Genomic DNA, 24,497 nt, shown 5'->3' on the forward strand with positions numbered 1-24,497 from the left:
AATAGAGAAGTAACATGGAATATTTTTCAAAAATATCTAAGATTTTAATTTATGCAAATCCCACTTTTTTCTAATTGCTTATTAATAAGCAAACAGAACTAAAATAAATTAGATAATTTAAAGCCTCTCCTAAACAAAGAAGTCAATTCTTCATCTTTAATTCTATCAAAATTGAAGATCAAGTGATGAATCTATTAAGTTCAAACCATTAATCTGGACATGTCATATTGAGGTGCATAAATGCTTTGAGGAGAAAATGTGATGAGGGACATAAGATAAAAATATTTTTGACCACATTGTTTACTAATAGACTCTAAATAGGCCTAGAAGGATGCAATTCAAGAAAACAAAATAAATTGTGTTGATCAAATGTGCAGGTACAAGATATGAGCAATCGACTCATATTACAAATGAAATGTTGAATTTTCTTCACATTCATGAAAACTTTTGCATATTCTATAAATTAAATATTACTTGTGTTTTAATATTCCAGTTCAGTTCTAACAAGTTTCCAAGTTGGGCATTGCATTAACATATTAATAGAGATATCCAGATGGCATAATCAATTATTTCCACAACTGTTACACAATTATTAATTTTTCAATAATTTATTAGAAACTTCTCAATATTTTTATAAGAAATAATTCACAAAATAGCCATTTTTAAAAAATAAATGGAAGTATACAAATCAAAATTTAAAAAAAAAAAAAAAAATTTAAAAACGGGGGGGGGGGGGAGAGTTTACCTGAATAATTATTACACAGAAGAATGTCATAAAAACTGTGAAATCACTGGTGTTTTATTATCTAAACATAAAAATTATTATATGTTGAATTTAAGAACAACAACCTTAAATTAATACTGGTTGTTTATTGAGTTTTAATTATCTCCCTATTGGTCATTAAATTTTACATTATAAAACAAAGTTAACTTTCAAAGTATGCATGCACTTCAAAATTTTTCAGAATAAAGAAAGTATTTGACATTTGGTAATTATTAACAAATGCAAAACCTATGGACATTTAACAATTACAAACATTTTATTTTTAAAAAATTGCTGACACTGGTTAACATAAATTTTCAGAAAAGAATCTTTATTTAAAATCAATGCTATATCATGACATTTATAGTAATCTAAATTAATTAAAATTAATACATAAAAACATCAATAAAGATAGCATACCTCAACACATTGTTTTAAACCACCACCAGCAGCATAATGTAATGCAGTATTCCCTTCCTAAGAGAAAAAAAATACTAGGAATAAAAGAATTATATACTACTAAAATTCTCTTATAAATTCAGTGTAGAAATATAAGACATTTACCTTCAAGGAAATTAATATGCAATAAGATGAACAACATAGCAATATTTGGCAAACAAGTAAAGAATTAGCAAAAATTGGCATGAATTTATGCATATGTAATTGGCATATGAAAGCACTCAAAATTTATAGCGTATGAAACTTCTTAAATATTTGGAAACACTCATCAAAGAAAGCAATTATTTGTATGCATGTGAAAGGAAATAAATCTCCCATCAGATCCAGAAGGCCTGATCTTAAATCAATCCTACAGGCAAGACCAAAAAATATGTAAGGAAAAAAAATGTCATGCATAAGAAAAAAAGCTTCATTTTAATATAATTTTTCTTTATACAGTGCTTCAAAACAAATTTACTTTTCCATAAGAATTATTTTGTTTCTTTGTCGACCACATAGATTTGGTTTTATTTGACTCAAGCAAGTGGCTAAGTTTGACATCCTTGATTAAAAACATTTAAATAAGTGTAAAGCAAATACAAATACAAATTTAAATAAGTGCAAAGCAAATACAAATACAAATTTAAATAAGTAAAAAGCAATTTAGCAAAGTACATTTAAATCAGTTTGTTTTATTTAATATTATTCTTTATCCTGAATTATTTTTAAAATTTAAAAAATAATGCATATCAAACAAAACAAATTTCTATTCCCATATAATATTCAATGTTTTTCTTTAAAATAATTCAAAAATTAAATAAAAAGCAGACACATACGTTATCCACAGCATCAAGTTTCAATTTCTTTTCGCTGTTTGTAGGATGCCGCCACTGTAGGAGCAAATTTAAGCAAGCAGCTCTCTTGTCTTGGTTTATTGGAGGTCTAGTATCATCTACTTGGCATACCAAATGCAATGGTGTTTCTCCAACAGCGTTCTTTTTATTAGGATTTCCTTTCAAGTCATGTAAAAATATCCTAAAATGTATATAAAAAAAGAATGAATTAATTAAAATTCCAAAATCACTCAACTTGCATTTAGTCGATATCATTTTCTACATTAAAAAATAGAATGAAATATAAAAAGTAACATCAATTACATCTAATATAATAAAATATAATATGAAATATAGTTTTATTAAAATTTATTAAAAGATAGAAGAATAAAAATTTATACCTAAGTAATGGCTTCATAGCATGGAGAGCAGCTAGATGAAGGGGTGTATTGTGCTTTAAAGAATCCCCATAAGAAGAATTCGGATCTAAACTGTGTTGTAATTCCAGTGAATGCTGAAATACTTGAAGAGCAGCATATTCCTCACCATTTTGCAAATATCTTCGAAATTTACTAGAAGAGCTGCCCATTTTATTGTTGTACAAAATACTGTAAGAAAAAGGTTTGCAGAATTAAAATATCTATTTCGAAATATTTACTCTTAAAATTAATTACACATTAAATAATAATAAATATCACTTCAGAATGCTTATTTAATTCACACAAACTGTGATTATTATTATTGTCACATATAGTTGGAATATAAGGAAAAAAATATGTAAGACTATCTAAGCAGATTAAGAGGTATTAATCATACAGAAATCCTAAAATTTTAAAAATTATATAATGCTATTATGAAGAGATCATATTTAAAGGTAAGTCAGAAACAATGAGAATATATGAGTATTACTCATAAATATATTAAATAAATCTCAATTTGATATGATCATTATATAACCTATTCAAATTATATATATTTGATTTTATTTCAAATAAAGAACATTTTGAAAATTGCAACTCATGTTAAATTTAGAACAAACAGAGTAAATTTTGCTTGTCAAAACAAATCTACCCACAACCATTTAATGTTTAAATCAAACTAAAATTTTGATACTAAAAAAAATTGACAGTAATTAAGATTAATTGCAAACATTTTATCATTATATTCTAAGGTCTATTATTAAGAAATATTTCATTCTTTGTTTATTAATAAAACAAAGTATCTTCTAATATTCAGCAAAAAACAATTAATATTGCTTAATTTTTTCTAATCTCATGATTAGAATTAAAATTGTAATAAGGTCATTTTTTTAATTAAAAATTAACTTGGGACACATGGTAAAATATTAAATTAACACTTCAACAGTAATAAAAACTATATTACAAAAATTCTTTGCTCCCAATCATTTTAATCAATCCTTAATTTAAATTAAATACTTTTTACTGTCATTACTTTGCATAATCTTATCAAAACTTTACCAAGAACTAAATATAAGGTTTTATATGTCATAATTCTGTCAAAAAAAATTTTAGAAACCATTGTAGTTATGAAAAAAGAATTTTAAATACTAGTAGTACAAAAAACATTTATACAAACTTTTACAAAAGTAGGAAAAATATTTCAAATATAATGAAATCAATCAAAAATTTGCACAGTTAATGATAGGACAAAATAAAAAGTAAAAGATTACAAAATAAAAATAATCTGATTTTTTTTAATAACCTGGGACACTAAAACCAAAGCACAAAATCCAGTATACTATGAATGGAAAGTGTGTTCTTTTCTGAGAGGTATTGGTAGGACAGTAAAATTTGACATTTAAAATATAAATTAACAAATAATTGAAATTAAAATTTTAAAAACAGAAAAAAGTTGATTTTCCAAGTTATTAGGATAAAAAAAATATTGGGAAAGATAAACAAAAATCAAAACATTTTGCAATTATTTAACGTTTGGCCTCATTCATTTACATTGATTATATTTAAGTAATTATATTTCATGAATAGTGAAATCTAGGAAGAAGAAATTAAACTTTCAAACATTATTTTTTTAATATGATGTTTCAATTTATTCTTTTAAACTAAAAATTCATTTCTAGCCTGTCATGGATTTCTCAGGAAGTTATTTTTTCCATTCTTCAATCCTCTTGATATTTCAGCATTCCCATTCACTCTTCTCTCAATGCTTTGTAGATTCCAGGCTCAACTTTACCTATTTCAGATGGATTCAATTTCAGCTTTTCAATAAAGGAAATAAAGACAGAAGGAATTATGTAAAATTCTTTCTGCCATTACTCCCCTTCTCTTTTTGTTATTTTTTCTTCTCATTTTCAGTAATTTTTGTAATAATTAATTCAGTTAATAAGTGTGTGTTCAACCTAAGTAGTGCTTCAATCAGAAACATTTTCATGTGTAATAAATTGCGCATTAAGTGTTTTTTTAAATAGTTCAAGATAAAACTCTTTTTTTTTTCCTGTTACAAAAATATGCTTTAATGGTATAAATTAATAGTAAAAAAAACAGGATAAAAGGTGTAAAAAAGCTCTTTTAATGAAATTAGCTTCTCTATGGTAATTCTATCTTTCTATTCAATCATAGTGCAAAATAAAAGTTAAATGTATACTTAAAAGAAGTAAGTGAATTGCATTTCATCTTGCTACCAAACCACTCTACAATTGGCTTTGTAAAGTTCATGTTGCATTGTAACATACATATTATCTCCTTCACATTGATCAGTATGAACTTACAAACTAAATATATATATTATATATATATTTGTATATCATTTAATGATAAAATATTTAGTATTTTCACTAAAGATTTGATTCTTTATTAACATTATTTACATTATCTGATATATCTATTATATAACTTTATTAACAATATCTGATAAAAAAAAACAATGACAATACGAGATATTTAATTCAACTTAAGTTGGAGCAAAGGGTCAAAACTGTTCCAACTCATCTGTTCTCGCTTGATTAAGACTGATGGTTGCCCCTTGATTGAGATGACATTTTAGCAAGTCTTCTTTCAGATTGAGCATTCAGTAGCCTGTAACGACCACAAGCTTTATGCAAAGATTTAGTTTTCTGTTTCATAGTCCATTTTTGTAAACATTAATAACTGCAGCTCTCGACCACTTCAAGAATGCAGTTGTTTTGCTGATACTCACTCCGACGCTTCAAATGCCTACAATCATCCTACTTTCAGCTTCAGTTCAATAATGTTTTTGGCACATTTCTTCCTATGCAACACAGCACAATTGATGCTTCACTGGGCATTCCCATTTTATAGCTATAATAGCAACAACATAATGGTCATCCTAAATATAAGTACCATGAGGACATAATAATTTGGCCACTCAGATATGTGATATGATGAACGATGTCCCTTCAAAAAAGGTAAATAATCAGCAGAAGTTTTAACAGCACTTTTTTTTACTTGCCCTACAATAGCCACTTAGTACTTATAACAATGAGCCTATTGTATTAGATGAGATGGTAGAAGTTTTCATGATGATAAAAAATCTATCATTACATTAATATCGATAAAAATACTGATATAAAGAATGTATTCTATTATGTAGTTATATTGAAATACTTTTTTAGAAGTTTATCATTATTTAGATTCACAAATGGATTTAAAAAAAACTGAATGTGCAGGAAAATATTGCTAAACATAACAAGAGAAAAAGTTACTTTTTATTATAATGACTTCTGTAATTTCATGGCAATTTTAGGTTGTATATAGAACTGCTATATTAAATATTGAAAAATATAACCCTAAATACAAAACAAGTCCTTACTAAAAATGACAGATACAAAATCTAGAATCATTTTATTGGTTTTGTTATTATGATATCAACTAATCAATATATATATGTTAATGGCATTTAATCAAAATATACTAGATCCACAAAGGCTCATTTATGAAATAAATTCCTGGAAGTAGAAACATTTTTTTTTTCCCTTCTCATTGAACCAGAATTTACAATGCAAAATCACACTTATCCATAATGTCAAATTTTAAAAACTGCTTATTTAATTAAATGAAAAAATAATAAAAAGAATTCTCTATCTATACATCACACAAAATAAACTAAAACTAAATATTTAAATAAAAGAAGGCTTCATCTCTATTGTTCATTTATATCTAAAGTTCTGCTAAGTAATCATTTAAAATTATTCTTAAATGAAATATAATTAAATGCTGCAAGTAAAATTGTAAAAGGTTTGCTTTCGGAGTATTTATTTTTTGAAAGCTAAACAAAAGATTTAAGTTCATCACTTTTCATAGTATATAAAAATGCATTAAAAATTATCTATACTTCGTTGATTTTATTTTTAAAAATTAACCCGTGGTTTCTTATAACTAGGGGTTTTTTTTTTTTTCTTTTCTTTTCACCATGTTTGAAGAGTCAGGTACAGAGTGACAAATGGCAAAGAGTTGTTTGTGGACAATACCTCACCAAATATATTTTTTTTCTTTTGTAATTTCTTATCATATTAATTAAAATGGTTAGTTTTGATAAGTTTGGTTAGCATTTTGTTGAGAAATCTGGTACCTAATTCTTCTGTTCTACCTTTTTAATTTTAATTAGAGGAATTAAGAAATATCAAACAATGCATTATCGAGAACAATACTTGAGAGCTGCCAGTTAAATGCAAATGGTTGATATTTAAAATTCTAGTGTTATATAAAAAGCAACATCATTAGTTTTGTGATACTGTAATACGATTGCTTACAAATAATGATGGGCTATGCTTAGATTTAAGAAACAAACAAACATGCTAGTTGAAATAAATATTTCAATTAGCAAATATTTAATGAATTAAAAAATAAAATTGAATCCATTATACATTTGAACACATTTTATTAAATGTTGAATTAAAATTAACTGAAATGAAAAATATTCAAAAATATGAATTCATTTAACTTTAAGCTGTCAAATATAGGATAATTATTTTTTAATTTTAATCCTCTTTTAAATATATTCATTGTTTGTCCTCACTTTTGGAGGATAGCACATTACAGCCTTTCTTCTTATTAAAAGAATTTATATTCACCCATTTAGATTTCAAAAAATATACAAAAGCTTGCTCATATTTCTCTAATAACTCTAAAAATGAATTACTTGATTTTAAAAACTGTTTTTTATTCTTTATTTGCATTTAACTACAAAGGAAATATGAGAAAAATTAGTAAAGAAAATTCCATTGTTTCAAATTACGTAAACAAAAAAAAAATATGATCGCAAACTTCAAATACAATTTTTATCATTTAAAAACACCAGAATTTTTTATTTCAAATTTAACGGTACATTTTGCTACATTTCACATAATTTATTTAAACAATAAAATTGTAAAGACATACCGAAACCTTTCTTCGAATTCTTATGACACTTGCACAAGATATTCTTTTATTGAAATACAAAAAAATTTGAGTAAATGAGTAGCATTAACTATAGCAAAAAAAATATTATTAATTTACTATAATCAAAGCTACACAAAGGATATAACTAGTCACATAATTTTTTTTCCTCATAAAATGTCAGTGTTTGGTTGAAAACAAAACATTGAGTGGGTTTTAAAGGCAAGACGCAAACTAACGCGCTTTCATTATCATATGATTTGAGGCAATGGAATTGAAGTTACAGTATGTACCACTGATTCAGTGACAATCTTGGGCCACCATATTAGAATTAAATTGATATAAACATAGCCTTTAATTTAGAAAAGAGAACAAAAGAAATTTAGTTTCTGTTTATACAAAAAGTTCCTCTTTAAGACAGATTTCTTAAAAAAGAATAATTTGAATTTCCGTCGTCTCTATTTCTAGAAATCAATATCTAAAGTAATGAAATAAAGTAAAACTTGTTTAATCAGTGAAATTTCTTCTTAGAAAAGTCATTTTCGTTTTGAAATTTGCTATAAATTTCATTTTACGAATTTTATATTTAATACATATATGGCAACACATTGCAATGTTTACGTCTTTTAACAGCTGCACGTTTTATTTTGGACAGATATTGTAAACTATGCAATACTCAACTTCAAGTGATATGATGTAAAGTTAATATTTTAGTTAATTTTATAATTGCTGCTATTTCATTAATTCTTAATACAGAAATTATTTATTTGTGAAATTATTTTTTTTAATTTTATGTATATATCATGTTGACGTATTCTGATAAACTTATTATGGCCCCTATGGTTCGTGTTGGTACTTTACCAATGCGATTGTTGGCACTGGAATTTGGAGCTGATATTGTTTACACAGAAGTAAGTTTATATATTTTATAATATAAAATCAATGTTTTGCTTCCTTCTAATGAAAAAAGAACGATTCTTTCTAAAGATCGCTTATGAGTTTTCATTTTTCCCCCGTTTAAATTTAACTACCGTATTTTCCGTAGATGATTGAGCAGCCCAGATTGCTTTGATAACAATAATCAGGGGATAGAAATCTAGATAATAATCGGTAAATCATAAAAATCCTCTAATCCACTCATTTATAAAGTATTTTGAAATTAATTGATAGAATCATTAAGTTATAAAAATCTGCAACTTCCTTTATTTATAATGTACCTATAAATCGTTTGATAATAATCATTAACTCAGAAAAATCCCTATTTCCGTTCACTTATAATATATCTTTAAATCTGAAAACAAAAATTTATTGAATTAAACCTCTGAATTAATCTTGGATGGTCAGCTGAACTGTCATAGTTCCATGCGTAATTAAAAGGCAAAAAAAGTTTTTTTGTTTTTATTATAGTTTCTGAACTTTTCTAAGCTAAACATAATTTTCTAAGCAATCACTTACTGATTCAATTTTCTAAATTCTATCAATCCATTCTGATTTTTTAAGGGTATTTTATTTTAGCCCTTCATAGTAGTTGCAGTTATCAAAAGCTCTGATCATACTGCTGGTACAAATTGTAGTTTTTCTTGACATGCTCATTTCTACATATGCAATCAGAATTTATCATTTCAATTTTTCTGTTATTTTCACCTAGTTAAAAATTTACAGTATTTATAACTGAATATTGTGCACAAATAATTTGCGTATGAGTTCATACATACAGAAAAGAATCTAGAGTTTGTTTTATATATAAAATTTCTATAATTTATATTTGACAAAATGCTTGTTTATGCATTGTTTTTCATATTGTGTAAATTTGCTTGTATTCATATTCATAAATATTTAAAAACCAATTTTTAAACCATTATTGATACATTGGCTAAATGCTCTACTTTTTTCCAATATTATCATTTGCTTTTAATATGCAGTACAAAATTACTTTTAATTACTCTTGTTTAATTAATCTGGTACTTAATTTTTCATTTTTTTCCCCATAGGAGATAATTGATTTCAGACTTTTAAAATGCCAAAGGATTGAAAACCGTATGTATTCAAATTAATATTAAAAATTTTTCTTGCAAGTATATACATTGTCTTTTCTATTAGGGGAATCAGAAAGCAATGTCATTTCTACGCATGTTGATATTCATTATTCACTTATCAGCTCATTATGTACTTCAAAGGTATTTTAAATTTAGTGACTTGTTTATTCATTAATAATTAAATCTTTATTTATTTATTTATTTGCAATTTATGGTGAAATGGCCAGCCAAATACCAGAAGAAATGCATATTCAACATAGTATGCTATTTGAGTTTCACAAGAGTAGTAATGCAATTGTTGCTGCAATAAACATTTGACATGTTTATCCAAATGCATTAAATGTTCATAAATGCTGAAGATGGGTTTTTTTTAAGTTCAAATCTGCTAGTTCCAATCTTTCTAACTTGTACCAATCAGGGAGGCCAACAACTTTAGATAATGATATGTTAAGGGTGAAAGTGAAAGGGTGTTTGGGTCCCGCATAATCTGTCTAAAGAAAACAAAGCTGACTGATCCACCATATGCAACTTATTGCTTCAGCTGCACAATACAGAAGTATTTTTTTATCACTTGAGACGAAAAATAGATTTTCTATGAATAATGCACAAGGCAATGGCTGTCTCCCAAAAATGCACTTTTGTGTGTCTGTTGGTATAATTTTTGGGTTGTTCATTTTGAATTGCTGAAACCTGGACAAACTGTGAATGTAGACCTTTATTGTGAATAGTTGAATCAAATAAATCAGTCTTGAACTGAAAAGTGCCCAGGGATTATCAACAGAAAGTCGATTATTCTGCAACACAATAATGCAAGACCGCACTGCTCAAGACAAGCCCTGGAAAAAAATTAATAAATTGGGATGGGAAGTATTGCCTTGCCTACCATACTCGACATATTTTGCACTATTGGATTTCCATTTTTTCCGATTTTTAAAAAATTTTCTAAGTGGCAAAAAAGTTGAAGATTTAAATGATGTCCAAAATGCCACCACCAATTATTTTGCTCAAAAACCAATTGATTTTTATTGATCCGACATTGAAAATTTGCACAATGATGCTTTTGCAGTAGATGACAAAAGGTTGTTGATAATGAGGATGATTAAATTTCTGATTAAAAATTAAAACTTGCTAAAAATTTGTATGTTTGAATTTAATTTAGAAAAACAAATATTACTTTCCTATTTCCCTAATATGTATATTTTATAAATTGTTTATCTCTTCTTTATATAGTTTGCATCTATTTAGAATATTCATTAAAAATTTTCTTGTTTCTATTCATTTATATTCAGTGTTTCTCATGACCTTTTTTTAGGAAGTATGAAATTAGTAATAGCAAATACTTTTATTAAAAAATAATTTGTGTGCAATATTAATTTATTTTTAACTAGTTGTTTTTGATTAATAAGTGGTTTGTCAGCATTATATGTTTTATAATATTTGTGTTTGAATCTTTTCTAAAAAACTTATTCTCAACAAAATATTTTCAAATTTTAATAGTCATATAACATGTATTATTTTAGAAACATTACGTTCATTATTATATTTCTCTCTAATTTTCTATCCTTTTCCTTTAAAATTTGAAGTTTAGTTTTGATTAAACTTCAACTCATCCAGTAACCTATTTGCTGAATCAAAGCAGGAATTGGATCATAAAAATTATAAAGGGTAAAAAAAGAAAGAATAATTCAACATTGATGTATTACAAAATATAATTATATTTTACAACAATGAAAATATTGTGATGTACTTAAAAATATATTTAAAACTTAATTAAAACTAGACCAAAGAATTTTATAGCAACTAAATTAGTACCATTCAAAAAATAATTTCTTGAATTTTAAAATGGCATAAAAACTATTTTTATGTGTAAATAGTTTTAGAAGTGATCATGAAAAAAATTCCAGAATCTTGCTTAGTTTTTAATTAGTTAAAATTTTGTGGAAAAAATTCACCAAGGTGGGCATCACCTTTATCCAAAATTGAAACATTAGTACTAAATTTAATAGCTGTGGCTTGTATTGCATCAACACAGACTCACACAATTGCACCTTTATAATGGGTAATGTTCTTTATTATTTAAACTCATTTAAAACATAAATGATTAAGAAATATTTAAGATATAAATAAAATTCTTTTTAGCTTTTTTTCTTTGCTTTGTAGGATTTTTTTTATATATATATAGGAAATGCTGTGCATTCAAATAGAAATTGATAATATTTCCAGAACTTTTTTTATTCTTGTATGTCTGTATCTTAATTGTTTCTATACATTATAATTAAGACAATTTATGTGATATCATAGTCGCATGACAATTGTTGTATATCTGTTATGCCACATTCAACTGTATATTGTTTTACACTTTTCTTTTTGTGAGATGTGCTATAGATTTAAAATTTGTTACTCTACTTCATAGAACAGAATGCATTTATTTATGTAAGTAGATTTTAAAATATTTATATATTAAGTGAATTAAGTTATAAATTAAGTTGTAGCATGCAATTTATTATATAGCATGCAATTTATTATATAACATGTAAATATATTTTCTTTATAGTCATGTATATCATTTGCATAACAAATTAATTTTCATTTTAGGTGTATTAAATACTATAGATTTTATTGATGAAGATCAAAACATTGTATTCAGGACATGTGCAAAGGAGAAACCAAATTTGGTTTTGCAGTTGGTATGTGAAATTACTTGTTTTTATTTATTTATTTCATATTTATAATTTATTAAAGTGTGGGACATAGATCAGGTTCCCTATTTTGCTGCAGCATAGAAGTTTAGAGAGTAATATATTAATAATGTATTATCCTCTTTATCAGAAAACAATTCAGATTTGTCAAACTCATCTCATTACAGCTTCAAAGTAGAGAATTTATCTTGTAAATCAAATCAATTAGTGCCTCAATTTGATGTACACAATATAAAATAAAATTTAATTTTTATTTCCAAACATGTTTTATTTAGGTAGTTTTCATTTTCCTTTCATTATCAGTGCTATTATCTTATTCTAAGAAAATTCTGTAAAAATTGGCTAATATTTAAAAGCAAATCTTCTTCAGATAAGAGACTCCATGAGTTTGTAAAAATATTCTGTGGACATCTTGAAACAAATCTCCATTTCATTTTATTAACATAGAATAGAATTACCACCATTCCAACACTGAATAGAATCCTAAATTAAAATGCAAGTTAATTACAAACATAAGATTAAATTTTGATGGTAAAAGTTGCAATTCAGTATCTTAATTTTAAGTACAAATAAAAAGATTTATTACGTTTATATTTGTAGCAGCAGCCAATAATGTAGATATACTTGCTTGTACTGGTTTTTCTTTTTCTTCATGGTTCTTTTTTCCATGTCATATATGTAATCATTTTTAATTAACTAAATTTACCGTACAATTCTTATATATTATACTGCCCACCAGTATTCTGCTTAATTTAATTTTCCAGTGGAAAAAAAATATATATTATGGATTTTCAATTTTATTTTAATCTGTAGTCATCAACTTTTTTTTTTTTTTTAATTAGGGCACAGCTTCTCCAGAGAGAGCTTTGAAGGCAGCAAAAATGGTGTAAGTATTTGCATTATTATAAACTTCAATTAAAATAAATTTGATGTTTATTAAGTTATAGGTAACTGATAAAGCAATTATGAAACTTTTCTTTTCTTCTTTTATTGATTTTATTTAATGCTGGTTATTTTTTAGGGTATGAAAAATGCTGGTAAAATTATTTTAAAAGAAAAGAAATAATGAATTTTTTCCTCCTTATTTTTTAATAAAAAATTGTTTTTATTTAATCAAAGTCATTATTATTAAAAAATAATTTAAAGTCTGAGAAATACACTTTGAAGTAGACTAAATTTTTTTTATTTATATTAAAAATACTGTATTTTATAACAAAAAAAAATGTTTAAAGTATATTCAGGCAAGAATGAGGAATTCATTCCTAATGTTATAAAAATATGTTAACGCATACCAACATTATTATACAGAATTAAAATCAAGATTTTCTGTTCATAAAAATTATCTTTAAATAAATTTATAGTAAATTTCAACATTCTTTTATAATTTTTGAATTATTTTAGCTCAATGGAAGTAAGTTAAAATTATTACTTGTTATTTTTTATCACTTGCTTCTCATCGAAAAATAGACATATATAGAACTTATTATAAAATTTTAGAGTAATATTTGATGAATTGTATGTATTGCTTTTAAAAATATTATTGATATGATGTTGTGTGTTTTTTTAATCTTTTACCAAAAGAAATTATAACCCAAAAAAAATTTTTTTTCATCATTTTGTTGTGCCTTTTTATAATAATAACTTTTAATTCATTACATGCTCAAAGTTTTTTTTTTTTTTCTGTAGGGAAAATGATGTATCAGGTATAGATGTTAACATGGGATGTCCCAAGGAATTTTCCATCAAAGTAAATTTATGTTTTTGAATTATACTAAGTTAATTTATAAAGCCTTTATATCTCTCTGTACATATCTGTTTTCTGATTCTCCATTTATTTATTTATCATTTAGGGTGGAATGGGAGCTGCTTTGTTGACTGAGCCTGAGAAAGTTAAAGCCATTCTTACAAATTTAACTCAAGGTCTATCATGTCCAGTTACATGCAAAATCAGAGTGCTGCCTGAGGTAAAAAGAATCCATAAAATAGATTTCTATATTCATTTTTTAAGTGCATTCTTCAACAATATGCTACACCATTGTTTTGAATATTTGCCGAGAGATTAAAATTTCATTAAATTCATTATTTCAAATTTTTTATTCACTTTCTCTGTCAATGCTAGGACTTTGTAGAAGATAATTATAAAAGTGGCAACAATGCTTTATTATGTGAAATGGAATGAAAATGGCAAACATTTTATTGAAAAAAATTGTTTTTAATCAAAATTGTATTTAATCAATCTTTTATCCATAACTTGATAGTTATTATTCTCTCAATAAAATATTTTTAAGCTCAATTTATGATATTAAAATTGTGGTATTAATTAAATGTGTTAATAAAAATCAATTTATGATATTAAAATTGTGTTATTTCAATAACTTTATACCTGTCCTGTTTATTGTGTAAATGAAGCATTCCTAATGGAATAAAATCACATTGAATCATGCTGCTATTAAAAATAATGTTGGGTATGTCTGAAACTGCATGTTGTCTTTGGTGATAATATAATTTCTCTTTCTGACACTTCATGTAAACTCTGTAAACAGCAGAAACTTTCTTTCTTAGCTTTCAGCATTGAAAAAAAAAATTACAGATTTCAATATTTCATAAAGCAATGTTTGAATTTCAATGCAAAAATTAATTCCATTTTTGAAAATGATGCAAAAGATTATTTTAAAAAATTGTAAAAATGCAGGGAAAAAATAATAAATTTTAAAGTTACGTAACAATTAATTTTGTGCAAAAGTGTTTTCAGATGTTATCCCTGAAAAATGCCCAAATCATGCTTAATTTTAGTTAAAATTTCCAAAAATTATTCCAATATGCACATTCTCATCCTGCAAAGTATATCTATGCCAAATATCATAACTAGATCAAACATTCTGTCTAGTAGAGTGCTAACACATATAGACACATTTTGCTTTATTATTAGTAGAAATTGTCTCTCTTTTTCCTCTATAGCTTGAGAAAACATTAGAATTGGTGAAAATTATTGAAAGCACTGGTGTAGCTGCAATTGCAGTGCATGGAAGAACAATTACTGAAAGACAGCAGCATAAGAATAGAAACTATGTCATTAAAGCAATTTCTGAAGCCGTGTCTATTCCTGTCATAGCCAAGTAAGTTAACATGCATTTTACTGTAATTATATTCCTAAGCTATACCATGATTATATTATAATTAATTCTGAGTAATTATATTCAATGGTTAAAAGATATATTGCAGTAAAATTTATAAATGTTTTTTTACCTAAGTTTAGTTTTGTAAAGAAACTATAAAAGTATAGTTTGTTAGAAAATCATTGCCTGTGCTTTAAATAAAAAAAGGTGTGTTTGCAATAGTCGATATATTTCATTATATACATATGCCTATACATAGTTCATTTATTTTTTCATCTCTAATATTTTCATGATTCTTATTGTTTTAATTGTAAAAAGTTTCTATTATTATGAAAAGGAAGCTTACTGTTTTTGAAATTTCACAATGAGATGTCAAAAAAGAGTAGCAATGTAAACAGTAGCAACTTTTCTATCGGCAGTTATTCTTTTCCACTTTACCCAACCATCCTTGCAATTATTACTATTATTGTTTCTCAAAATATTTATAATTTTTTCCTTACTCAGAATTCAGAGAATTGATACTGTTAAACCAATAATATTTTATGATATATTAATTATCTAAAAATAAAACGTTCATGTATTGCTCAAAATTCTGTACAGACATGTGCACTGGGAAGTGACATATTTTGCTTCATAAAACTGTTATAAAATCTTTAGCTTATCAATCAGGTTTATAAATTGTTAATCAGCTAATATTTTCTTCTTGCTTTGTCTAAGTTTTTATTTATTAATTTTTTAAATCACTACCTATAATATACAATCAAAGAAAATCCTTGAATAGCCTGATCCTCATAAGAAAAAATGTTAGTGGCTAATTCAGCTTTTCATTTTTGGAAAAGAAAATTTTAAATTTCATTATCAAAATTGATCATGAACTGATAAAGAAATATGCATCATTAAAAGCCTAAAAATACAGAGATCAAATAAATGTTTTTTAATGTTTTGATGAGCATAATTAAACCAAGGAGTGAATTTTATTGTCTTGTTAAAAATTTGATCTATCAAAAAACTGGTATCAACTATCATTTCTGTATTGTTGTAACTCATTTCCATAAATCATTTTAATGAAATATTGGAAGCATTTGTAATTAGTTAGAAAACTTGCAATGACATTATATACAATTTGTGAAAATTTAAATCAAAGAATGCTTCATTGTATGATGAAGAATATATTTTCTACTTTCTTCCTGATAAGAAATAAGAATTTCGGCTGATAAGAAATATATATTATGGGGGAAAAAATATTGTGGGGATCTTTTTTGAATATCCACTTTGTACATTTTTGGGTTGGTCAGAGCCATCTATGTTTTTGTTTTTAAATATATATATATATATATTTAAATTTTAACAAATTCCTTTTAAACATGCTGCCAAGATTCAACAGAGAATGGTATACAGCAAGTTACATGCCTGCAAGTGTCCACAAAATAACTTTTTTGAAATACAAACATCAAAAATATCTTTAATATTAATAAATCGGATTCTTCATATTTATTCACTTTATATTGTTAAGATGAAATATCTATCATTGAGTATAATTATAAATTGATCAAAGAAAAATGTAAAGTTACTTAAGGGGAAAATTTCAACCTTTAAGAAAAGTCTTGCAAAACATTTTTCCATCAATGAGTTTTTTACTTAAATGGGCTGTTAAAGCTTTGAATATAAACTACTTTTATGGAAAGAATGATTATTATTAAGAATAATTCAGGTTTAAAAATTCAGTTTAATAATATTTTGTATGTTAAGTTAAAATTGAATTTTAAATCATTTCCTATTTTACAATTTTTATAAAAATATATATATGCATAGATAATAAAATTATATATTTTCTAACTATGATCTATATATAACATTATCTATAGAGTTTTATTTCAGTTTCCCTTCATTTCATAATAATTCTGAAATACATTGTAGTGGTGGATCTAGTGAAATTACTTGCTTTGATGATTTTGAAACTTTTCGCAAAGCAACTGGTGCTTCATCTGTGATGATTGCTCGACAAGCTGAATGGAATTGCTCAATTTTTCGTAAAAATGGAAAGCTACCTCTTGATGATGTGATTGAAAAGTATATCAAATATGTATGTGATATTGTTTGCTAACTTCTTTCTGGCTTTATATAGAATCTAAATTAATTAAGAAGTAAATCATATATAAGTAGTTGCTTCGTATATTTAAGTTTTCACTCATGATAAAGATATATCTATATAAAAGAACTATAGAAACTCAGATTAATATTCTGTGTAAAGATATAATTGTTTCATTGATTTATCACATGCTGTTTGCATTCATAACTATCAGCTAAAACCCTTTTATTTTAAATCTTCTATAAAAAAAAAATAGTGATACATTTCAAATGAGATGTGGTCAGGTAAAAATAGCTAATAGTCGTTCTTGATTATATTGTAATATGTGTTATTAATTTGTTACATGAATTTCATAGCCCACTTAATTATGATATTCAGCGCAAACTACTTGTTTCAGGCAATTGAATATGACAGTAATGTTTGGAATACAAAGTATTGCATTCAACAGATGCTCGGTTCTCTTCAAGAAAGTGATAGAGGAAAGGTGTTACTAAGTGCACAAAAAATGGAAGTTATATGGTCAGTAATTTTATTGTGCTAGTACTTTATTGCACTCTAATAACAGTCTAGGTCATTATTATCAAACCTTTATATAATCATGCAACATTAAAAATTTGATTCTTCATTAATTCCATTGCTATTTAAAACATGAACTTCTCTAAATAGTATTATTGCAGGAGTATTATCTAAAATCATAACTGTGTTACTATATATTTGAATACATTTAATGACTCTAAAGTTAATGTATCTTAATCAATTTTTGTTTAGATAATTTTAAAAACTGACCACTTTGCTGTATAAATATATCATGAAACAAATGCTACAATCACTTGATATTTAATATTTTTTTTTATTGAATTTAGTGATTTGTGGAATTTGGGTGATCTCTTAAAGAAAAAGAAACAAGAAATACATTCAAAATCTGAAAAATTGAAGAGATTAGAGGATAGGGACATTGAACTACAAGTGGCTTTGAAAAGACGGCGTATTTCAGATGAAAATATTCATGAAGTAGATGTGAAGTTTTTGCGGTTAGTTGACTGTGTATTTTTATTACTTGCACATTTTCTATAATAATTTAAAGTAGGTGTGTTATGAATTGCACTGTCTATAAAATCATCAGTCCCTTTTATCAGCATTGTAGGTTTTTATATACAAATATAGTTTAGATAATTTAATTTTTTAAGTTGTCTATAAATGTTAGAAAATTTGAAATTATCTATTAGATTTTTTTTTAAATATGTAGAAAGAAAATATTAATCCTTTAGCTTCTAATCCTTTAAGGATTTGAAGTTATCCCATCCTGAAAGGTAAATTAATATTAATCTTATAACTTGCATAATGTGTTTCCTAATATTTTTTATAATCCAACTTCTTTATCATTCTAACAATCTCATTTCCATTCTAAGACAAACCACAATGGCCTATTGGTAAAGTCTTGGATTCATAACCTGATGGTTCTAGGTTCAAGATCAAACCAAAAAAACATAAATTTAAGTGCTTCTGGTGCACATTTGTCTGGGCTAAATATTCATCCACTGATGTTATATGAAAGTTTGGGGAGGGGGTGAAATTAAAAACCATTCGAAGACATGGGTTTTAACTTATGAGTATGGTGCTTCTCTTCAGTGGTATTTTAGTGCATTGCAAAACAGTGAGTAGAAGGGTTACAGAGAATGATATTTTGGAATTGCAATTAAAGAGTTAATCAGCTGTTTCTTGAACATATCCACTGATTTAACTTCTAGATGCCTCAGACTACAAGATATTTTTTTTTAAGTACTTACGATTTTGAAATTTGGCCACTATTGTCATTCTGTACGTGCATGTTGAATACTTACGTCTGTTGTTTAAAATTTGGTTGTGATTATATCAGTTTGTATTTAAAATGCCACAGACAATTGGAAATCCTGTTAACTATGAAATGTGATCTGTCATTAGTTTTCTGAAAACTAAAGATGCAAAAGCAGCTGAAATTCATTGGCATGAGTAAAGTGTATGGAAAAAAACATAATAGTGAAGAATAATAATTAAAAAATGGGTTAAAGCATGCTAAGTAAGCCCCCCCCCCCTTCCTTTATGACAATACTTGCCCATATGTGGCTAATTCATACCTAAGATTTCATTTCATCATTTGGCTGGAAATATTTTTATCACCCTCCTTATAGTCATTATTTAGTGCTTAATTGCCATTTGTTCCTGCATTTAAAATATATATATAAGCTTCTTGATGGTCAATGCCTTGATAATGATGATGACCTCAAAAATGATCTTAATCAGACAGACATATTTCCATGAGAATGAAGTTCAAAAGCTTGTTGTAGCATATAGCAAATACCTTGGCTATGATGAAAATTATCCTAAAAAGTAGAATAAAGTACAGGTTTTTCTGTATAATTAAAATGGATTTAAAAAAAGTGTTTTCTTTTAACTGTAAAAGTACTTATGAAAAAAATAACTCATACATCTTTACATGATTAAAATATGCAATTATAAATATTAAGTTTCCCAGTAGTTGATAAAACATTTCATCATGTAAACATCTAAATAGTTGTCATAACATGTTTGTATTATTCTTCCAGATCAAATTATGGCATGGATGATCTTCCCAAAAGTGTTTTATGGAACTGGATACTAGAAAATAACTTTGATAAACCAGTATATAAAACAGTGAGTGCAATATTATTCTCTAAAAGACGTATAAGAATGCCTCTACTAGTATAACATTTATATGGATGAAATTAATTTAATAAATGCTTAAATATGAACTTTGTACACTTAACTTTTTTTTTAGGATCAATATGAGAAAAGTTTTCAATCTGTTGTTACAATAAATGGAGAAAGGTACACAAATCGATGTCTGTAAGTATAATCAATTCTTATCCTAAATATAAAAAATATCGAATTCTTCTTTAATAATATTAATTCAAGATTACCTTACTAAAATTATTTTGATAATAAAAACTATTGTTGTGTAAAATTAACAAAAAGGGGGGATGCTCATTATATTATAATTTACTATAAATAATAACCAAATTGGTTTCTTTTGCTTTCTAGGGAAAAGAATAAGAAAAATGCTGAACAGGCTGCTGCTTTAGCTGCAGTAATTATCTTAGGTCTAATGAAACATCCAAAAGAAGACAATAAAATATCTGAGAAGAAATTAGATGTTCAAGATAATCTAGATCTTACACATACGGAGAATAATCATATTTGTCATGATTCAACAAATAATATTGTCCCTGTGAGGTGACACATTTTGTTAGATTATGTAAATATGATATAAATAAATTATTTAAAATATATTTGAGTCTTTTATTCTGAACTTTCAAAAGACATGTTTTGGAATATGAACTTTGAATTAATTGAAGTGCTTAATAAAAACTTGTTCAAAATAAACACCTTAGATACCTGTAAAAGTTGCATTTTTCTTACCATCAGTTCGTCACTTATGACATCAACACAGATTTCTTGAATTCATAGGCAAAAATCTGTTGTGTCTTACCGAAAACATATTGTATGCAAACGATTAAAAGCAACTTCTTAAATAAAGAGCAACAGATGAACTTCTATCTCGATTAAAGCGACGTTTGTCCACTCAAATTACATTTATCAGGAAACAAATTCTTCAAAAGTAGTATTCAGATGTAAAATTCTAGACCCTAATCATGACTTGATTGCAGCTATCCAGTAAGTTCAGGAGTAATATATGGATGTCAATAAGTGTATTGAAGTATTCTTTGCATTGTCTTTTTTGGAATAATGGGTTATAAATTGACTATTTGTATGCTAGCACAAGAGTAACTTGAAAAGTAAAAAATCCAAAATGTCAATTTTTCTATCATTTATATAGCGTCTCACCCTCGCAATGGAAGTAAGAATCCTGTAATTTGCAATCAATAAACAATTTTGTAAATGCATTTTCTAGAAAGATGTTGCAAACTTGGAAAGCTATGTTAATATCCTTCACCAACTAAACCAGCACTATGATTATATAAATAATCAACTCTTCGAAACGCACCATGTCTTAGAAACCATTCTTTTGGAAAGTTTAAAATCGTACACACAATAGCAAGCAAAGATTTTTTTTATTCCTTTTTAGTGTTCCATTACTTCTCTATGTTAAATTTTGATATTGTGAATGTTTACATAGCAATTTGAATGTAATTAATACTTCTGTCTAAATGTGTGAGATGTCCAACAAAATTTTAAAATAATCATATCTCTAAATTTTTTTAGTTAGAGATATAAAACTTTGAGTATTATAGATGAGTGTAAAAGAATTATTTTATTCATAGACACTTTTACTCTGGAAGATGTATAAAAATTTAATTTTTTACTATCATCTACCCACAGAAGTCAGTGTTTTCATAGAATCACTTACCTTATTTAAAATTATAATTGAAAGTATATATTTAAGTGAAATTTTAAGGAAATAAATGCTTATGCCACTTTTTTGGTGTGTATGTGAGAGAGAGAGAGACTTAAATTTTCACATATAGTGTGTAACATAAATTTTCAATGAATGACAAAGTATTTCTTGAGGGTGATTTGAAACAGTAGAAGATGAAGAGTGAGGATATAAAAAGAACTTAGTTATTCAAATCAGTATCAAACATAATATGCGATATAATTAAATTAAAATGTTTTTTGGTATATTAGAAGAATATTTGTTACATACCAATTCTAAAATTCCGATTACAAGGTGTTTTCAGTTATAATTAGAAATACACTTTTTACTTAGAAAAATAACTATCAATATTTGACTAAATTAATAACTAATAATCTAGTTAGATAAATAATTCTTTGTATTAAAAAGTGATAGTATATATATATATATATATATATATATATATATATATATATATATATATCATTAAAAAAGTTTAATTTTTCGATTTTTTTTTAAATAAAATCTCCAATATAAAAACTTTTTTTTCATCACTCCATGGACTCGAACTCAGATCCCCGGGGTAATGCCCCGCTAGTAATTATAGCTTTGTGCCAGATATTTTGATATTTTTTAAAATTCTTATACACTGGGGAGGGTGAAGAGAAATGAAATTCACAATAGCGAATAAGACATATACTGTAAACTGGTATGCCTATATAAGAAAAAATTATTAAAAAAAAGCCTATATTAACAAATAATTGAAAATATTTGTCTTGGACCGTTTGAGAGCATTGTCAGATAATCGGAAAGCATATGCTCTTGGTCAATTTCCTAATACCACCAAGCCGCCCAAGTGAAGAGTCAACGGAGGGAAAGATTGAGATAAATAATAATAGGAGGGTCCCATTATTATCTTTTGCTCCTTGATCCTCAAATATCTTGTCACGGCTTTACTTTTGTGTAACATTCTTTATAATTAAAAAAAAAGCCCGAAGGTAATTATTAGGGCTGTATATATTTTATTATTATTTATCAGATAAATCACACATTTTATTTACCATTCATTTACATCTTTAAAAATATCGGCCTCCTTTTCGGGGGAGGGGGGGGGATTGATGCAAAGAATGAAAGATGTTCGTTTTGCAAATTAATTCAAAGACCATTCATTATTTAAGAATCTGGTTTGAATGGAAGAAATATATTATGAATTTATTGCTACTCTGTGTTTGTGCCTTTTTTTCGCACTGTTGAAATAAATTTTAATAAATATTTACAATTGTTTCCCTTTCTTGTAAAAGAGGGCTTGTTTCCATCTCCACTGTAGTATCCAACACCGAACTTCACACAGATAAGTCAGTGAGTAGTACCAAAATGCGTGACGTTTAGTATAAACAATTTACACTAAGCGTCAATCTTCCGTGTAACTGCAAGTGTAGTTTTTTTTTTTTTTTTTTTTAGTCCCTTCAAGCAATTCCTTTCCACTTGAAATCTGTTGATATACTGGAGTTAAAAAGAGCTGTTTGTTTGACGGCTCCGGAAGTTGTCACTCAGTTCTGAATCAATACCAAATCCGAGAAAAAAAGATACATAATTAATGAAATTTAGCTTTTTTTTTTAATAAAATATTTCTTAGATACAAAGTATGCAAATAGAAAATATTGTAATCTTTAAATAATATTCGAAATTGACATTTTGATGATTGATTTGATTTTGATTTTTTTTCCCTACGTTTCAGATTTCTTAGAGTACAGAAAACACTTTTTTTTTTGGAATTATGTCTGTCTGTGAACATAATTCGAAAATACTTCGAGCTAGACAGGTGAAATTTGCAATGCGGTATCTAAACCAAATTTATAAATTTTCTTCAAATTTTGAACGAAATCATTTACAAGAAGTCCAGTAATCAAGTACAAGGGAACGCGATAACTACAAAACGTTTAGAACTAGATGAATAAAATCTGGTGCACAAAATAAGTATCGAAAACGTGAATCGTTCAAATTTTGAACGAAATCTATTGAAGAATTGACCATTCGTTGGTATTTTCGCATGCATGTAAATATATTCAAAACTCAATGCATGTATTCAAAAATGCATCAGCTTAGATACATGAAACATGGTAAGCAGTTTTAGCTGAAACAGCAAAGATTTATAGAAAAGTATTTTGTATAGGTTTGAAGTGTAGCATATAGAATTTTATAAAACGTTGTAACAAATCTATCCAATGTTTGTTCGTCTGTCGTAGTGGGGAAAAAAACTCTAACACGCAACAACTTCGATAAATGAAATTCGATATATATTCGATATATGTTGTTGCAATTGTAATTTGAAACATGGTAAGCAGTTTTAGCTGAAGATTTCGTAGCTAAAACAACAAAGATTTATGGAAAAGAATTTTGTATAGATTTGAAGTGTAGCATATAGATTTTTATAAAACGTTGTAACAAATCTATCCAATGTTTGTTCGTCTGTCGTAGTGGGCGAAAAAAACTCAAACACGCAACAACTTCGATAAATGAAATTCGATATATGTTCGATATATTCGATATATGTTGTTGCAATTGTAATTTGAAACATGGTAAGCAGTTTTAGCTGAAGATTTCGTAGCTAAAACAACAAAGATTTATGGAATAGAATTTTGTATAGATTTGAAGTGTAGCATATAGATTTTTATAAAACGTTGTAACAAATCTATCCAATGTTTGTTCGTCTGTCGTAGTGGGGGAAAAAAACTCAAACACGCAACAACTTCGATATATG

The 24,497-nt window shown here is 26.3% G+C and overlaps 2 protein-coding genes across 2 annotated transcripts in view; one reads left to right on the forward strand and one right to left on the reverse strand.

Moving 5' to 3' along the window:
• The window catches only part of LOC129968435 (ankyrin repeat and IBR domain-containing protein 1-like), a 32,588-nt gene extending 24,945 nt beyond the window's left edge, over window positions 1–7,643 (reverse strand). The window contains exons 1-4 of the mRNA XM_056082326.1: window positions 7,410–7,643; window positions 2,436–2,642; window positions 2,038–2,236; window positions 1,184–1,240 (exon numbers count right to left, since the gene is read on the reverse strand). Coding sequence (XP_055938301.1) covers window positions 1,184–1,240; window positions 2,038–2,236; window positions 2,436–2,623 — 444 coding nt within the window. The 5' untranslated portion in view covers window positions 2,624–2,642; window positions 7,410–7,643. The remainder of the gene's footprint in view (window positions 1–1,183; window positions 1,241–2,037; window positions 2,237–2,435; window positions 2,643–7,409) is intronic.
• Window positions 7,644–8,027: 384 nt separating this feature from the next.
• LOC129968488 (tRNA-dihydrouridine(20) synthase [NAD(P)+]-like) lies at window positions 8,028–20,614 on the forward strand. The gene is made up of 13 exons (XM_056082463.1): window positions 8,028–8,317; window positions 9,398–9,443; window positions 12,038–12,129; window positions 12,984–13,027; window positions 13,828–13,888; window positions 13,992–14,105; window positions 15,100–15,257; window positions 17,175–17,340; window positions 17,744–17,865; window positions 18,210–18,377; window positions 19,929–20,016; window positions 20,141–20,208; window positions 20,404–20,614. The coding sequence occupies exons 1-13, from the start codon at window positions 8,210–8,212 to the stop codon at window positions 20,597–20,599; spliced, it is 1,431 nt and encodes a 476-aa protein (XP_055938438.1). The 5' UTR covers window positions 8,028–8,209; the 3' UTR covers window positions 20,600–20,614.
• Window positions 20,615–24,497: the final 3,883 nt, after the last annotated feature.

This window comes from Argiope bruennichi, chromosome 1 (genome assembly GCF_947563725.1).
Source record: "Argiope bruennichi chromosome 1, qqArgBrue1.1, whole genome shotgun sequence".
NCBI lineage: Eukaryota > Metazoa > Arthropoda > Arachnida > Araneae > Araneidae > Argiope > Argiope bruennichi.

Excerpts from the sequence above, each read along its gene's own strand:
- LOC129968488 (XM_056082463.1), top strand. The coding sequence starts at position 8,210 with ATGTTGACGTATTCTGATAAACTTATTATGGCCCCTATGGTTCGTGTT. Across the intron at positions 18,378-19,928 it reads GTAGATGTGAAGTTTTTGCG|ATCAAATTATGGCATGGATG; the intron begins GTTAGTTGACTG and ends TTATTCTTCCAG. Across the intron at positions 20,017-20,140 it reads ATAAACCAGTATATAAAACA|GATCAATATGAGAAAAGTTT; the intron begins GTGAGTGCAATA and ends CTTTTTTTTTAG.